Genomic DNA, 17,538 nt, shown 5'->3' with positions numbered 1-17,538 from the left:
TTCCCATCTACACCTTGCCAAGTCACGTCAGCAGCGCTCGACATGGGAGGAAGTAGAGGCCACCTTGCGAACCCAATCTTCGAGGTTGAGGACCGCGTGAGGCATCCAGGAAACTGCCGCATAACAGATGAAAGCATCACATAAAGCAAAAAATAGAGTACGAAAACTAATGGGTAATACATTACTTACGATCGGGGTTCTACTTCTCGGGGAATGGCAGTTTCTCCTCTGGGATGAGGTCGCAGGTCCTTACCCGCATGAACCGGCTCATCCAACCCCAATGGTTGTCCTCATCGAGGCTCGCGAATAAGGCCTTCGTCGCTCGACGTTGGAGCTTGATCAACCCTCGAAAGAGCGAGGTCGATATAATTGTATGAGGTGGCTGAGAGTGAACTCCAGCCCCTCGGCCTTGCTGGCAAAAAAGTGGAGCATGATCACTATACGCCAGAATGAGGGGTGAACCTGGCCAAGGGTGACCTGGTACATCTTGCAAAAGTCGATTATGACTGGGTTGAGAGGACCCAATGTGAAGGGGTAAGTGTAGACACTTAGAAATCCCTCACATAGGTGGTAATGCTTTCTTCAGGAGCGGGGATTTGTACCACAACATCTGACCCAGTTACAGTCTCTCTTCACAGCCTCGAGATGGCCCGCCATTATCGAGCAGATGTATCTCGACACGTATTCACATCGGCCAGGGATTGATAGTGGGTTCTCGATTTTGAAGTCAGATTTTAAGACACAAGAGCCGGGAACATACTAGTGAGGGAGCGGTTCTACCGACGTTTTGTCACCGGCCGGCCAGGAAGAAGAAGAAGAAGCTTTCTCTTTTTGTGGGATGGTATTGGAGGTTTTCGCCATTGATTCAGGTAGAAGGAAGCGGAAAGAGGTAAACTTAGGTATTTTTGGTACTAACTAAGTTGACTCAATGGGTGGTGAAAGAGAAGAGATGGAGAGAGAGTAAGAAACTTAAAAAACTTGGTAGAGGTGAAAGTAAAATTTTAATTCAACCAAAGAGCCTATATTTATAGGTTCACGGCGACGGTTCGGTGGTGCTAGTGGCCAACCATCCACTGGCAATCATTAATGGTTTGGGGAACTGTACCGACTGGACGTTTCGGTCACCTCGATCGCTTACATCACGGGGATGACATCATTATCATGGTCTCCAGAAAATCGAGGCTCAAGTCGTTTCTTATCGTTTTACTCTAAGAAACGAGGGGACTATCTTTATACGGTAGAAATCGGGGCTACCCGATTTCATTCTTTGATCGAGATAGGAATGTCATGTCAAAGAGCTAGGACGTCAAGTCCGGACCGAGGTAGACATCGATTGCGACCAGAAAGAGGCAGACTTCGAGTGACATCGGCATAGCTTGATAACGGAAAAGGCGAGAATCCACGATTGGTCGAGGATCGTGGCGCGAATCTCGGAACGGATCAATCTACAACGGTTAATTAGATGTTAATATGATTTTCTACTATAATTAGAAGTGTACCTTATTTAGGACTCCTCTATTATATAAAGAGGGATCCCATTCATTTGTAATGATGATTATTCATTAACAAGAATATATATACTCATTACTTTCCCGCTATTTCACTTATTGTTCATCAGAGTTGCTTTATCATTTACTATCCCACCTCGAGACTACCCAAGTCGAGGTCGAGACCTGGTTAGCACACTGGTTTGATTTATTTTATTTTCTAATTTATTCATTTATTTTCTTGCTTATTAATTAGCATTGGACGAAATCACATATCCTTAAAACCACAATATAAGTTTAATTGTTATCCGAATTTGAGGGTAAACATCACTAATAAAAAGTAGTAACACAATTGCCTTTCATTTACATTTTTAAATGTAATTCAAACATAAAAATTTCAGAATTTTCTTTGGAAAATCTAGAAAACTTAGTTTTGCAAAAGACTTCATGCTTAAATCTACATATGTATTTGTCTTGGTTGTTAAAGCCGATACATCGACTCTTATTCTTCCTATTTAAACACCTTTAGTCGATTAAAACACAAGTTGTAGGTAGGACAAGTACAGGTGTCCAATCGACAAGTATATAATCTTTTGCTAGATGTAGTAGGACCAGACTGTAGTTGGACAGAACATGTTCAGTTCTACTTTAGTTACTCCATTTCATTAAATAGTCAACTTATACTTTTTAAGTCAACAAAATGAAAAATGAACTTATCTTCAAATATATATGCTCATTTAATATCTTCCCTGCAGATTCTCCCAACATGTCTTGATATCATTTCGATTGATATTCTTTTTCTTTCTATCTTAAACTTTATACTTTATAGCTGTATATTATTTCCAATAAATAATAAGAAATTAGGAAAAAGGGGGAAATTGTTTTTCTTCCCCCCCCCCCCCCAAACAAAAACACACACACACACAAGAGACAGAGCAATACAATGTACTTAGACAGGTCTGCCACTCTTTACACCCAAAGAGCTTCATAGTTTTTTATTTCCAGTCTCATTTCTAATTTTAATTTCTTAATTACGTTAAGATAAGAATTTACCTATTTTACATTAGAAAATAATATAGACTATTATCTCACAAATAAAAAAAATAGAAAAGCAATTAAAGAAAGATTATTTAACTTGATAATAATATTATATAAATTGAAATAGTAAGAGAGCAATAAAAAAGTAAAGTAGATGAAGAATTTTTCTTATAATTGTACATCGACTATGTAAATTTCTTATACTGTTAATAAATTAACATGCGATAACAAATTAATTACTATGTTTTTTGTCAGATTACTATTTATCAAGAAAATTAATTGAAATTGCCTAAGTCACCTGATTTATTAAATATTTAGTGGAAACTAATCTGGAAAAAAAACAAATGATAGAGAAAAACAAAAGGGAAGGGGCCGGGGGGGGGGGGGAGGGGGGTGTTTTGGGTGTTTTCGGGGGAGGGGGGTGAATACATGAATTATCAATCAAGCCAATTCCTATTCTTCTGTGTTTGTAGTTTGTTTCATCGACATCGTCGTCGACCCAACGCTGCTGCAAGCTATGACCAGCTCCTCCGCCTCCGCTCGCAAGGTTGTTCCTTCTTCTTCTTCTAATTTGCCGTCTCTCTCTGCCTTAATTTGTATGATCTTTCTTTCCTCTTATTACTCCCTTTATTTTCCTCCCCCTCTATGTTTTAACTTGTGTTTGACCCTTTGTTTTTGGTAATTCCGTTGTGGGTTTTGCTGTTTTGATTGAATTATTGATCAGACATTAAGCAAGATAGCATGCAATCGACTCCAGAAAGAGTTGGTGGAGTGGCAGGTCAATCCCCCTTCTGGTTTCAAACATAAGGTCACTGATAATCTACAAAGGTCTCACCTTTTTCTCTATTTTTGTTAGTCTTTTATGTTTATTCAGTCAATTTATTGGTTATCCTTTTTAGCCCACTGCAATTTATGATCTGTGGTACAGTAATTCATTAGAGATTCTTTTTTGTTAATCTTTATAAACAATAATTTAAAAAAAAGAATCTTTTTTTGGTTAAGTTTTGATTTCTTAGAAGGTAGCGGTTATTTGATGACAATAGCTTTTGAGTTTTGATTGATGTGGTTCTTTGGTGAGAAGGTGGATAATTGAAGTGAATGGTGCTCCTGGAACGCTGTATGCTAATGAAACCTATCAGCTTCAAGTTGATTTCCCTGAACATTATCCTATGGAAGCTCCCCAGGTGGTTACTCTTTTACCCTTTTCTTGATATGGTAAAACTAACCCCCACCCGAAATCATCCCTACCCCGACCAAACAGTGTTTTTTCACTTTACTCTCTTGGTGACTTGAACGACCAACCTCATAGCTGGAGATGTAGGGCCATCTCTACTTTATCACTCCTCTGTCTACATATTGGTTGGCATTATTCTCTTATGGGGGTCTAAAGATGGTTGTTTCTTTTGAAGATTGCGATTGAAACTCATATCTTACTTATTTTGGCTGATTACCATATTGATGCAGGTGATTTTTGTGCCACCAGCTCCGTTACACCCTCATATCTATAGCAACGGGCACATCTGTTTAGGTAGTTATATATGTAACCACATATCTTCTATTTCTTACAACTACAAGAAGTTCAATAATTTGGTCGCTATTTGTTGTTCAAACGCTTGAATTTCCATGCATGGGCATGTGGTAAATGATTTCCTGGTGCATACTTATTTCACTGCTAAAGATTAGATGCCTAGTATATTGGTGCTTGAAGTGCTTTTAAACAGCTTTATCTAAGAATTGTTGTGAATGATCGCGATTGTTGCCCAATGTCAATGATATTATTGAATGGTTCTCGGTGTCTTTTTCTCTTTATTGACTGTTTTTCTTTCAAGTCCAGTTCTATTTGCTCATCTGTGCTCTCTAAGGGAGCAATAGTCAAGGATATGTTAAATAATTGAAAAAAGAAGTCTTTTTCATATGTAAAACACTCTTCGCTAGGGGTGTTCATTATGCGGTTTTAACTTTTGTGCAAAAGTTACAACAGTCTAACAAGAAGTTATTAAGATTTGGTCAAAAAACCACTTTCTAGGTCATGGGGAGAGCACTTCCATTCCTTTGAACATATACAATTTGGTATCTAAATAGGGTGAGCTTATTATTCTGAAATTGCATAAGCAAAGAGAAAGAGATTCGTCTTTCTTACGTATAAGTATGCTTTTTCTTTGGATTGAGCGTGTAACTGCTTTTGAACGAGCTGCTCTTTCTGGAAGGAAATCTTTTTTCTTTTCCCTCTTTAATTTAATCTGAGGACGTGCGATTGTTCAAGCACTAAAAGTGCGTTTGACAAGATATCCTTCTTTTAGAGCAATATCACTACCAAAGACGACAACCTATACATTCTTATTTTCAGAGTTGTTTATGAGAATTTAACTTTTAGGTTCGTTTTCGATTTTCTGGAAGAAAATAAAAACCACTGTAAAGCGAAAAATCAAAATTGTTGAGATACAGTATGAATATATCTAGGATTACTTTATGAAGGTGTAATCTGGCTGCCAACAAGATTCTGGTCATTGTCCTTGCGGCTTGAATGACCATCAAGAGGTTGTCTAAGCTTCAGGTGGCTTCATTTTATTAAGTATCATGGGTTTGTAAAGTTGACAAGATCCCTTCTTTAAAGATGTATCACTACCAAAGATAACAATCATTACATTCTTATTTTCGAAACATTTATGAAACTGAGGTTCTCTGGTTTGGTTATCAGTTTTAAAAACTAAAAACAAAATTTTGAGACATCATGTGGAAATTTACTAAGATCACTTGAAAAAGGTGAGACTTAGCTGCTTAAATAATTCTGGTTACATGAAGCTTTAATCATCAATTAAATGTTGTTTAAAGCTTGAAGTTGCTTTCATTTGTTAAGTATACTGGCTCTCAGATGAGATTAGGAGGTCTCTGTGCTTTAAATTAAAAGGTTGAGTAACTAATCAGAACCTTTTTCTCTTTCTTGTTGGGTACACAACATTTGGAAATTGACAAATTGATCCTTAATTTTACCGTCCCATAATATTACAAGCCCGATAGAGACAACCACATTGATATCTGAATAAGCATCTCATATTCATATAGCTTATAATGGATAGAGCCTAGAAGCATTAAACTGCTCCTAGTCAACAACCTACTTGTGGAATTGGAGGTTGATGTGAATGATCACTACAGATAGGGTGTGCAAGGGAAAATTAAGACGGTGGCAGATAAGAAGCCCAAAATAAAGGAAATTAGAAGCCGATAAAAGGCCCAAACCAGAAAGAGAAAAACCAAGCAAAACTGGACGATGATGGATTTGCCTATCCACAGACTAAAACACTAGGTTATTTCTTCCTATCTGTCTAAGCCTTGGTGGACAGAATTAGGTTGGAGGTAGCAGGTCCGGTGAAATTAGTCGAGGTGCGCAAGTTGGCCTGGACACCACTGTTATAAAAAGGAAAAAACCCAAAACATAATAAAACCGACCGCATATAAACCCTACTCTAGCACGAGTAGAATAAGCACTGCATCTGCATTTTGTCCGTTTTTGGATCCATTCTACCCTTGCACGAGTAGAATAAGCATTGCATCTGCATTTTGTCCGTTTTTGGGTCCATGCTACTGTCTTGTTTCAACATAAGTACAACACAAAAGCCATACGCATTACTTTCTATTCTGAATTAGATTTGACTTTTCCTTTGTCTCCTGATAAATAAAAGCATAGTAGCACCATTCTACAGAAGCGATCCCATAATCTGCCAAAAGTAAGTGGTTTTTCGAAATTTATATGCCCTTCAGTTTCTACTTTTGCATGGCACAATTGTGGTAAATCTTTTTCATACTTGCCTAATTGCCGAAGAGCCGTGTGAACTTAAAGTTGGTCTATTCATCACTGTTTTTGGCTCTTTGTGTAATGGTATATTACCCATCATTCATTCTCGTTTGGAACCAAGTTACGTACTCTGTACTTACTAGCATATCATGATTTCCATCAATTCTCTTCCTTCCTCCTAGATGGAGTTGCATGTTAGGCGAATGAGCTGTTTATAGCTTCGGTAATTATCAGAAATATAGCTAGCTAATTAGCATTTTTGAATCGGGATGTGAGCAGTTAGGTCGTTGGACAAATTAAGAGGTGTCAGCGCTTTGTTAAAGTTCGGCATGATAGATTGAATTAGTGTAGCAATGAATGGCCAGGTTTGCCAGCTATGTTATAATGATTAAACAATGATTTTGATAAGTTTGAGTAACTGAAAGATGACTGGTTGACACTGAAAATGACATACTGTTTCTGGACTGATGGAGATGAATGATTTGTTATTTACTATATTTTGTTATCTTTTCTGGTAAAATATTTTGGCCATCAACGTGTTGCTTGAAATAGTGATTTCAGTATCTTACGGTGCCGTATCAGTTTTTGAAGTATTTTATGAGAATCTTCCAAAATAGTTAGATTATTTTTTACCATAATGACATCATTACAATGTGTTGTAAAAGTCGTATGTGCGCAACAGAGGTGATGCTATTCTTATCTCAACTAAATAGCACTAAATGCTAATCTTTTTGGAGGGGTTGGAACATTAATGCACAAATATGGCTTACATAGTATATAAAACCTGGCATTGGAGGTTTAACCTTCATAACCTATACTATGTCGGCATCGGCAGGAGTACCAGATTTGCTAGCATCCGCTATCAATCTCTTGCTGGTATCCCGTGTTCTGTAAGACGAGTGAAAAGTGCTCATATCCGTGCCCAGTTTGTTTGACTTGGGTGCATCTGCAGAAACCAAGAGTCCGCCTATCTCATTAATGGCAATCTGCTCGCAGATTCTTTGTGAAGTTCAATTAATCCAAAATTAGTTCCAACTAGGACCAGAAAGAATTGGTCATTTGGTGAATGTTTCATTTTGTTGGAACTGAATCATCATGAGAATAACTTATATTTCATCTGTTCTTTCTAAATTTGAACTTCCTTGTGCATTTGTTAACTAAATTTATTGGTTAAGGCCGAAGTTTCTTTCCTGAAACTAAATTTTGTACCAAATAAACTTCAATATCTATTAGAGGAACCATTCACCTTTAAGTTAAATCTATTTGTGTAACAAATAAGAGTGAATCTGAATTCTTTTGTGTACATAGCCTGTGAGCTCGTTGTCTTATCTGTATGACTATGACCCTATTCAAACTGAAAGGTTCTTCGAATGCGCTTGTCAGTGTTCACAGAAATCATATTCTTCAGTTTTTTTTTATATATATATTTTATTACTAGTTTCTTCCTCTAATGTGGGTTTGCAGAAATCACATTCACATAACATCTTAAGTGACCTTTGGACTCGTAAGGCGTAGAGGTGGAAAACTTTGGAATACCATCTTTAGTTTTTCTCTCTAGTTTCTCCTGTTATGTTGTTAAATAGCAGTCTCTTATTTTTCTGCGGGTGAAAACTTAAAGTCCGATGGGCAGTTCACTAATTGGTGTGCTAGCGGCCTAGCGCTAAGCTTCCATCCCCTGAAAGATTCTTCTACACCTGATAGAAATTGGAGATGCATCAGTAAAACCATCAGTTGACAGCAGCTTCTTCATGTCTTTGCAGATATTCTGTATGATTCATGGTCTCCTGCCATGACAGTCAGTTCTATATGCATCAGCATTCTCTCCATGCTGTCAAGTTCAACTGTGAAGGTGCGTTTCCGGTGTTTCTTTATAATATTAATTTGAGTTGCTATTATGAGATTGCGCCGTGCTAATAAGGCCTGCTGTTTTAAATATGTATGGATCTATATCTTTCTTGTCCTCTGAGAAAATATGTAATCTACCACGTTGTTCCGACGGGCTTTTCGTGCTTTATCTTAGTTTTAATTCTTATCGGTTCCCATCACTTGTGCAGCAACGCCCTGAAGATAATGACCGCTACGTGAAGAACTGTAGAAATGGCAGATCCCCCAAGGAAACCAGGTGGTGGTTCCATGATGATAAGGTGTGATGGGTGTCTATCTGACCCTTGAGGCAACATTGCTGCATTTGCTTACATAAAATCAAATGCTAATGTCAAACACTTCCAAATATCCATGGCCAGTGTCAGCACAAAACTTATGTGCAGGAAATTGGCCTTTACCGTCCAGTATTTGTAAATGAGACTGATTTTCCTTTTGAGCTACTTGTGCAAGATTATGTACTCTTATCAAATACACTACAGCCTAATTGATACCTCATGAAGAATTTTCTTCTGGCGTTTAAACAAGTTTGCACTTTTTCTTTGTTTGGCTGGTGCCCTTTTTTTCCTTGTTAGCTTGCTGAGTAATATCTGGTAAATAATACTAGGAAGGTTTCTAGTTTTTTGGACCCTCCACTCTTTCTCATAGGTAGTTTGTAATAAGACATGCACCCAACGGTATGGCCTATTACTGCAAGCGAGTAAATATCATGGGAGATTAGGGTTCAAATCTCAATAGAGACAAAAAAATATTAGGTGATTTCTTCTCAGTCCGGTACATGTGTTAGTGGGAGGTAGCGAGTACAAATGATATAATTGAGGTGAGCATAAACTAGATCAGATGATAGTTGAGGTGAGCATAAGCAGATATAAATAGTTGGCAAAAGAAGAAAAAAGGACAGCTAGGTTTACTCCTATATTGTGCTACCCTAATATGCGATCATGCGATGAGTTATTGCCACAGAAACTCATCTGAAATCTGAATGATTTGATCTACTTATTAATATACACATCTCTAAGCAAATTAGTAGTATATGATTAGGTTGATGTCACTAAGTTCTTTTGCCGCATGTTTCATGATAGGACGTATCTCACTCACATCCATCAGGTAATTGTCTTAGCCAATGTAGTCACATATCTAAAATCTCCCAAGACTATCAATAGAAGGCTATCTTATACTATCGATCAAGCTTTTCCAACTGGCACTAAACCAATTAGAAAATTTTAATCAGAATACACGAAAATCAAAATTAGAGAACTGGCAAGCGTAGATTTGAAATTGGACTGAAATTACTCCCGTTATACTCAGAATTGGATTTCCCTTACTGTTCCTTCCTCAACACCTTTTCTTTTTTCAAGTAGTTGGCAACATGTACAATGCAACTAGCTCTCTTCCTCGTTAATTACAAGGGATCAATATTGCTGAAATAGCAAATAAAAAAAACAAGAACAAAAATCAAGCGACAGAGCATAGGTTCCATCTAGTATTATTCTTGCTACAGAAGCAGTCTCGTGGGTACTTGAACAAAGACTCAAAAGATTATTTCTTTTATGATAAATTACAAAGATTCAAAATATGATACAAGTGACCCAACCCGTAGTGCCATCATGAATCTTTTTGTACCCGTCAAATCTTTGAGTATATTTTCCAAAATTGTTTCATTAGTGTTTGCCTATCTACTCCCTCGGGGTAGGGGTAAGGTCTGCGTACACACTACCCTCCTCAGACCTCACTTGTGGGATTTTACTGGGTTGTTGTTGTTGTTTCACTAGTATAGAATCCTAATGCTACAACAAGAACCGGAGGTAAAAGAATGTAAAAGAACTAATACTCTCTCCTAGACAATTTTAGCAGGTTTAGGACGTTCTCATAGACAATGAACGTAATGGAAGCTGCAGGGACATTTTTCAGCATGTTCGCTGTGATACCTCTGTAGAAGCCTTGTATGCCCTCAAACCTGTAAGATAAAATAAATTCAATATCTGGTAACAACTAGAACTCCATTGATACATGATATGACAGAAACTTTAGTAGTTTCTCTAGTATTATAAGTCGTGAAGATCTTCATAAGAATTCAGGATAAACTCTTCAAAACCCCTAGCATGAAACTGCAATTGCATTACTAGATTTTTGAGAAAAAGTAGTTTATAATTTACACTATTAAGTGCAATAGCATTTTACACAAGTGGGTGCTAACTTGGTGACGTGGATTAAGACATAAGGGTAATTAACAAATCAGGTCTATTCATTTTATTTTTATAGAGAATATGGTATACAACTTTTATTTGAAATGGTAAGTATTATTGATGTCAGAAGCCAACACTAAGAAAGTGTTGTAATTACATCCGAAAAGATAGCAAAAGGAGCTTTGAAGAAGGAGAAAAACACTGACTATCTACGCATAAGATTTAATGAACTATAACAGGGTTTCACTATCATCTACCATTCCAATTTACACCAAGAAGATTCAATAAGGGATACATATTTTTGAGAGGAACCATACCTCCTTCAAAGGTTGAACTTCTCTAATGTGGCATAAATTTATTTTGTTTCTTTTAAGAAGTAAACCTCCTTAAATCATGACAAAATTTTCAGATTTCTTTCTTGAAGTTGAGTTTGTGTTTTATCTTTCAAGGTCCGAATTTTTCTTTCTGCAGTTACATCAAGAACTCACACAATTTCCAACAATCAAATGTATAATTCTTTTTTTTTTTTTTTTTTGTGTGTTGGTTATAAGAGACCATCAAATGTATAATTTACAAATTCTTCAATAACTAAATGATGAAAGTTCACTCATATTCATATAATTTGTTTACCTGTTTCCACAATACGAAAGAAAAGAACTAGAGGGGAAAAATTAAGGAGTACTTTTGCCAATAAAGGGGGTTCTACTTTCTTCTATTATTTTACTATGTAGACGATCTTTATTGCATGTTATTAGATGACGGGAAGACATAGGATGGAGAAAATAAGGATTGAGAGAGGACTTCGAAAACTTGAAACATGTAATTTGTATCTTTTTACTAAACTTACCGGTCTTAAAAAAGAATTACAGTGTCAGTGTAGAAAAATAAATAAAAAGGAATGATAATTTCTTTGGCTTTTGTTTATTCTCAGTTTGATTCCCTGATACTGAAAGCCACAATTAAGAGCATTTGATGAACAGATATTTAAATTCTGAACACAGTTCAATATAAAGAAACTCAATGCTTGATGCCAATCAAGTGCATCAGCAGTAAATAAGGCTGAAATTTATCCTGACCTTGCAGTTTCCTTCACAACATGCCAGCTATCCATGTATCTCGGAACTCCAGTTGTACTTGGTCGTTGCTGTTCAAAGAGAAGATAGACCTTTTAACTACTCTACAGAAAATCAAAATCAAGAGCCAGTAGATGCTCGTCTCCCCAGGAAGAGTTGCATTAAGTGTCACAATAGTAATATGAAAAGCAGTTACCTGCAATCGAGATCGTACAACCTGCAAAAGTTCCATTTAAACACATAATAATTAGATAAAGAGAAAAGCAAGGGGCACAGGGTAAAAGATTGTTGGAACAAATAGGCACCTTTAGGTGGGTGCTCCATAATGCTCTCAAAACCTTCTGTTCCCAAACCCATATCACCAACAACAGAGATAAGAACAAACTTATCACACCCCTAACATACCTGAAATGGATATGTTGTGAGAATTGCTGCCAGCTTGGAAGAAGCTCCTAGTGTTGCATAGTCAACTGAATCCTGCGAAAGAAATTGACGAGCAAATACTAAGGGGTAAGTCTACAGTATTACTTCATGACAATCAAGAGAAGTTAGCAATCCTATTTTATTCCTTATGTTCCGACGAGGAAAACTAATCATAACAGTGATCACAATATCACTGGCATCTGATCGTGTCCTTGAGTAATGATCAACCTCCAGATATGGTGCAACCAATTTTTCTCCATTTACTTTGAGCTTAATGAAGTCTCCTTGCTTTTCAGACAAAACATACAGTATATCACCACTTAGGAGCAGATGGGTTTCTACAAATTGATCAACGAGTGGCAGTTCACTGGCTTAAAATAAACCATCTCTCACCACATAAATAATAACAAGAACCACAAAGTCAGTTTAGAAAATAACTGAATCATTCTTCATTCTGATCTGCTTATCACAGAAAAATTACTTTCTTCTAGTAGTTGGGGTAAGATCTGCGTCCACACCACCCTCCCCAGACCTCACTTGTGGATTACATTGGGTATGTTGTTGTATATTTATCATTTTAATGGGGGAGGGGAAGGGGTTGGTCAGGCTAGTGTCACTCTGATGCAGTCATTTAGAGACTGAAAAAAAAAATCTAATGTGCCTTTGGATAATCCGAAGACATGAAACAGAAATGATACCTTAGTCACTCAATGAGAAATGTTTGAAAGTTTTTGCGCGAACAGGATTTCCTAGAACACCAACTTAATGTTTGTGCACAAGTACCACGACCAAATAATGAGGATAGAAAATCGCACTACTAAGAGTTCGACAGTGTTTAGATACAGGGATCAGGTTTGCTGGTCATCCAAAAGATAAAAAGAACTATTCAGTTGTAAATTACATCCAAAGAAATCAATAGCATAGCTTTTAGAGCCTCACCAACAAGTCAGCAGCTGAGGCAAGAGTGTTTTCATTTTCCTGAGCTTTCGAGCTAACAAGAACTTTACGAAATTCTTCATATGCTGTGAACTGAATAGCGCCATGGGTAACCTGCTGAAGCAACAGCAAACCAGCATGTTTCATGAATGAAAGTTTACATTTCAACATTAAATTGGTTATATCATGTTTGGATAATCTATCTAAAAAGTTAAAAGAAGCTATGAGGTATAATTTTGAAAATTTACGTCAAGATAAGAACACATTTTACAGAACGGCAGAGAGACTGCAAGAATAAAAGAAAATGTAATTCTAACCAGAAATAGGCCTGGCATAAGCCCCTTATAAAGTGCCCTCCATCCTTCTTCTTTCATTATGGTTCTTACAGCATCTGAATCAATCCATAAACAACAACGTTCATATGAAGTTAATAAGTAGGATAGTAGATACAAAAGAGGCCAGTTGGCTTACTGAATGTGCATGCAGATACAAAAGAGAGCAGAGGCTTTATAAAAGAATGTTGCTAGTCACGAGAAATCTTTAAATTTTAGAATTCAATCAGTAGAAAGCACTTCTTCATTTTTCCAGGTCAATGACTAGAAATTACATAATCAACATTTAAAACCCTTGAAGGAGATATTGACACAAGATGCAACTACCGTACTGAGATAAAGGAGCTTTATCAAAAAAAAAATTCTTTTTTTATAAAGAGGAGTTTTGTCAATTTTAACTATTGGAAACAAATTACCAGAAAAGAAATGAAACTATCTAAAAAAACTAAGAATTGTACACAGTGATCAAGAATAAGTTTCCATAGGTAAGTCCATTCTTGACATACAAGAATCTTGCTATTGTGGACAGCAAAAAGCTATCATACAGAATTCCAGATACATGTAAATTTTGTGGCTGATGTCTGATAAAAAAAAATTAAAAAAAGGATGCGAAACTATAGAACTGCAAAATTCAGAAATAGAGGAAGCAACTCTTATATTAAATTAAGATGGAAAGAAGTTGTCCTAGAGTGCTCAAAGTTAGATAAATACACGATGGTGACAAGTTAATACAAGAGTGAAGCAGACCATGAAACCCGGTGTATGGACGAATCTGATTAGGAGTCTGAAGTTGCAATCTTGTTTTCACAAGCCAAAGAGGGTTGGTGCACAAACTGACCTGAATTCCGACAAATACAACCTTTTTAATATATGACAGTCTGCATATTTGGGGGGGGGGGGGATGTTTAAAGTTACATAAATAAGCATGCCACAAATTTTGTCCACCTAAAGATTTTCATGTCAGTGGTAAACCTAATAAGTCATCAATCATCAAATTTGTTCGTCAATAAGATTCTCCAGCTCCATTATTTAACTAACACCTAAGCACAGACATTTGTGGTTTGCCAACAATTGATGGGAATCACCTCTCTTTTTTTTTCGAGTCCAAAATATAGGTTTATTACTCAACCATGCCTTTATTTGAGAAAAAGAATTTACATTGGTAACACTTCTAACAACAGTAAAGTAAGGGATTCATTACCAGCCAGACAACTACAATTGCACTCCTACAAGGACAACTACAGCAAATAAAGAATCACATCCTCCAACTATCTATATTTGACACTCCTGTCAAAAACTGACTAATTAAATGTTGAACATCTAAACACATGAACTACACATTCATTAAAGCATCAGAAATCTGACTACTGACCAGAGCTCCTGCTTCTGCAGCTGAAGCAAGATGAAGGCCGGGACTCAGCTCCTCCCTGCTTCTCAGATACCTTTGCTTAGCCTTGCTATAGCTATGAGAGGGAAATTTCAGATGTATGAGTTTGAGAAAGATGTCTCTCAAGCCTAGACATGTAAGAAGAATCAAAGAGAAAGCAGTATCATTTTGTACCATCTTGGTACCTTATAAATAAACTTTTACCTTATAAAAAAGAAAGAATCAAAGAGAAAGCAACTTTCTTTTAATAAATGGATTGTGTACACGAAAGAATACTTGCAGCTTGTCAATCATTAGTTGACTATACAAGATTCAAGTGAAACAATCAATGTACTGATACTGAAAGACCTAATGGGATCTTCCAATGTATATTTCGATGTGCAATAGAATTCATAGGTATAGTAAGAAGCTCTATCAAATAGATCTGTTCTTTTGCTATATTTTGATTTCTTGTCTCTTTTTGATGGCTTTACAAAGGGAACCCAAATAAATATAATAACATAGACCAAAAGTAAAAAGGGAAAATCCCTTGATCAGGTCTTGAATGAGACTAAATAGTGTTCCATGTACTGATGGATACAACTTGCGTGGAGCAAAGACTTCACAAGGGAAAAACGGATAGACTGACGGAGAGCAGCCTTCTTGCGGATTGGAACAGAGCTAAAACATGCAAAAATTTATATTATCACATAATTGATTCCAAAGATGCTTTTGGGATCTGGGAAATGAAGTTCAGTCTTTAACGTTCTCCAATGAAATACTGTAAAATAGTATATTATCAAGGACATCAACAGAAGATCTTTACTTACAAGAAGAAATATAAACCCCATGAAATAGTTGACCCAAGAACAGCAGGGTAAAAGCCAGCATAAAGTCCTCTAAGACCCTGGAGCACAGACAATATGATAACTTAATGAAATCATCTTGGCGGAAACACGAGCACTTATATGGGTAATAAGGTAAAGATTCGGCAGTCTGCAGCACAAAACTCAAAAGTGGGAAGCAAGGAAAGGATCATATATAAAAGCATACGTCAGCAGGATGTTTGATTGTGATTGACAAAGTGTGATGGAGTTTCTCCCTTTGATTATGTCATGAGGCTGAATGAATCAACTCTAAGTAACAAGAACGCATTCAGTCAAGTCAAGATTTGCATACTGACATCTCACTTCCCTCTTGACATTCAAGTAAAGAGCTTAACCATCTTTACAGAAAACCTGTCTTTCTAGTTGGAGTAGCAATGTACAAACTCTATTAGGAGACACTTCCTCTTGGTTCCAAGAAGATTATTGAGAGATAAAATGGATATTGCTACCGTGGATTGGATATCATAATGTGGAGAATTCAGGAAAGCAAACATAAAACTCCATAGGTATAAATCAGTAGTGCTAGGGTCCACACAAACATGACCTCATTTCGCCATAGAAGGATACTTGCTGAAACCATGCCATTTAGATACACCTAGGTCAGGGCATTCACTCAAAAGAAGAAGAATTAACCCAAATGCCGTCCACTTAATCTCTTAAACTAAAAATAGCCATCAAATGTATAATTTACATATAAATTCATGTATAACTGTGTATAATCAATATATAATCTATGTATACGGCTAGAAAAAATACACATTCAATCTAGCCGGCTATTTGTGTAACAATCCCAACATTAAACCATGTAATTATTTTCCCAATGCTGATATTACCTATTTGAGAAGCTCAAAATTCATGAAACATGCATCCTTGACATACTACTATAGGATTCGTCTTTCATGAAAAACTACCAACTTGATGAATTGAAAAGCAGTTTCTTTTGGAATAGTAGCAATACATATATAGCTAAGCTTCAATATATGCAGGGAAATTATAAAATACAGAAAATACAAACCTCACTTCGAGCAATGGTAAATAAAGCGTGAGGAGTGTTCCTATAAGCCGGGACGTTCGAGATTCTTCCATCGTAAACTATGATTTTAACATTTACGTCAAAATCAAGGTCGGAATTACAACACGAGATCAGACATTTTGCTACATAGCTTAAAAAGCATAGAGACAGTTACCTTGGAACCTGGTACGAACAACGTCAAGGGGATGAGAGAAAGTGACGGTGGCGAGGCCAGCCACGGCGCCGGCGGTGGCGTTTTCCCATTGCCAGTCTGCCGACGCCAAACCTGCCATCTTTTTCATGGCTTTGTCTAGCGTTGGCTTCCCCTCTCCCCCAACGCTCTTTTTCTTTTCGCCTTTTACTTTTTGCAGCTGGCAAAAATTAAATGGAACTTCCTATGCAAACTAAGCGGCGTCGTATTAAGCTCCGGTGACGCCTGACGTGTCCGCAGCTTGCGCCTGCTTAGTAGTTGTGGAAATTTAAAAGCCAAAACATGTTTTACAACTACCAACATTTTTTTAAAGTGTAACTTAGATTAAACCCTTAGGTATCATTTAATTTAGAAATAAGTATGGATTGTAGCACAGAGATCAGTAATGCAGGAACTGTAATGCAAACTTTATGTACAAGCATTGTAATATACTCTCTCCGGTTCAATGTAATTAATTTGGCTATTTTCACACATATTAAGAAATCCATCTGTGGGCATATAAATTTTATCGGAATAAAATCCATAAAATAATATGGACTATATTTTAATATATTAATCCAAATAAATATTATGGACTAATATAATTGGATTAATTATATAAATCAAATATATATAGATTAAATAAATAAGTCTTAATCCATTGAGCTAGCCCATTTAATTAGGCTAAAGTGATGAGCCCACTTCATTAAGCCCAAGATGTCATCTTCCTAGAGGCCTAGTTTGATACCACGTGTCAAATGACGTGGCGCGCCCAGTCAAATGAAAGAGCCAATAGGATCATGCCACGTGTCAAAATGACAAGGCGTGCCAAGTCACACTAAAAGGCCAATGAAATCATGCCACGTGTGCAAGTAACATGTTTCGGCCAATCAAATACGGCCTTGTCACACTTTAATTTGATTGGTCGGAAAGA

General features: G+C 36.7%; 2 protein-coding genes across 3 annotated transcripts; one reads left to right on the top strand and one right to left on the bottom strand.

Moving 5' to 3' along the window:
* Positions 1 to 2,928: 2,928 nt before the first annotated feature.
* LOC107759180 (putative ubiquitin-conjugating enzyme E2 18) lies at positions 2,929 to 8,741 on the top strand. Its single transcript, XM_016577059.2, has 6 exons — positions 2,929 to 3,072; positions 3,250 to 3,353; positions 3,607 to 3,709; positions 3,990 to 4,053; positions 8,079 to 8,167; positions 8,373 to 8,741. Exons 1-6 carry the CDS (start codon positions 3,043 to 3,045, stop codon positions 8,466 to 8,468), a joined length of 486 nt encoding a protein of 161 aa, XP_016432545.1. The 5' UTR covers positions 2,929 to 3,042; the 3' UTR covers positions 8,469 to 8,741.
* A 986-nt stretch (positions 8,742 to 9,727) lies between these two features.
* On the bottom strand, positions 9,728 to 16,837 carry LOC107759181 (folate transporter 1, chloroplastic). 2 transcript variants are annotated; one of them, XM_075249955.1, is made up of 11 exons: positions 16,590 to 16,837; positions 16,418 to 16,494; positions 15,346 to 15,422; positions 14,522 to 14,612; positions 13,897 to 13,987; positions 13,135 to 13,208; positions 12,821 to 12,934; positions 11,864 to 11,935; positions 11,655 to 11,675; positions 11,462 to 11,529; positions 9,728 to 10,156 (listed from the first exon to the last, which is right to left on the bottom strand). In XM_075249955.1, exons 1-11 carry the CDS (start codon positions 16,714 to 16,716, stop codon positions 10,024 to 10,026), a joined length of 945 nt encoding a protein of 314 aa, XP_075106056.1. In that variant the 5' UTR covers positions 16,717 to 16,837; the 3' UTR covers positions 9,728 to 10,023. The 2 variants fall into 2 exon arrangements, with proteins under 2 accessions (XP_075106056.1, XP_075106057.1); XM_075249956.1 differs by having other exon boundaries at positions 12,821 to 12,931; positions 16,590 to 16,835.
* Positions 16,838 to 17,538: the final 701 nt, after the last annotated feature.

This window comes from Nicotiana tabacum, chromosome 3, assembly GCF_000715075.1.
Source record: "Nicotiana tabacum cultivar K326 chromosome 3, ASM71507v2, whole genome shotgun sequence".
NCBI lineage: Eukaryota > Viridiplantae > Streptophyta > Magnoliopsida > Solanales > Solanaceae > Nicotiana > Nicotiana tabacum.
This window is presented reverse-complemented; position numbering and strand designations above follow the sequence as displayed.

Excerpts from the sequence above, each read along its gene's own strand:
- LOC107759180 (XM_016577059.2), top strand. The coding sequence starts at position 3,043 with ATGACCAGCTCCTCCGCCTCCGCTCGCAAG. Across the intron at positions 3,710-3,989 it reads ATCCTATGGAAGCTCCCCAG|GTGATTTTTGTGCCACCAGC; the intron begins GTGGTTACTCTT and ends ATATTGATGCAG. Across the intron at positions 8,168-8,372 it reads TGTCAAGTTCAACTGTGAAG|CAACGCCCTGAAGATAATGA; the intron begins GTGCGTTTCCGG and ends TCACTTGTGCAG.
- LOC107759181 (XM_075249955.1), bottom strand. The coding sequence starts at position 16,716 with ATGAAAAAGATGGCAGGTTTGGCGTCGGCAGACTGGCAATGGGAAAAC. Across the intron at positions 16,495-16,589 it reads TGTTCGTACCAGGTTCCAAG|TTTACGATGGAAGAATCTCG; the intron begins GTAACTGTCTCT and ends TTAAAATCATAG. Across the intron at positions 14,613-15,345 it reads TGGGGTTTATATTTCTTCTT|CTATAGCAAGGCTAAGCAAA; the intron begins GTAAGTAAAGAT and ends TCCCTCTCATAG.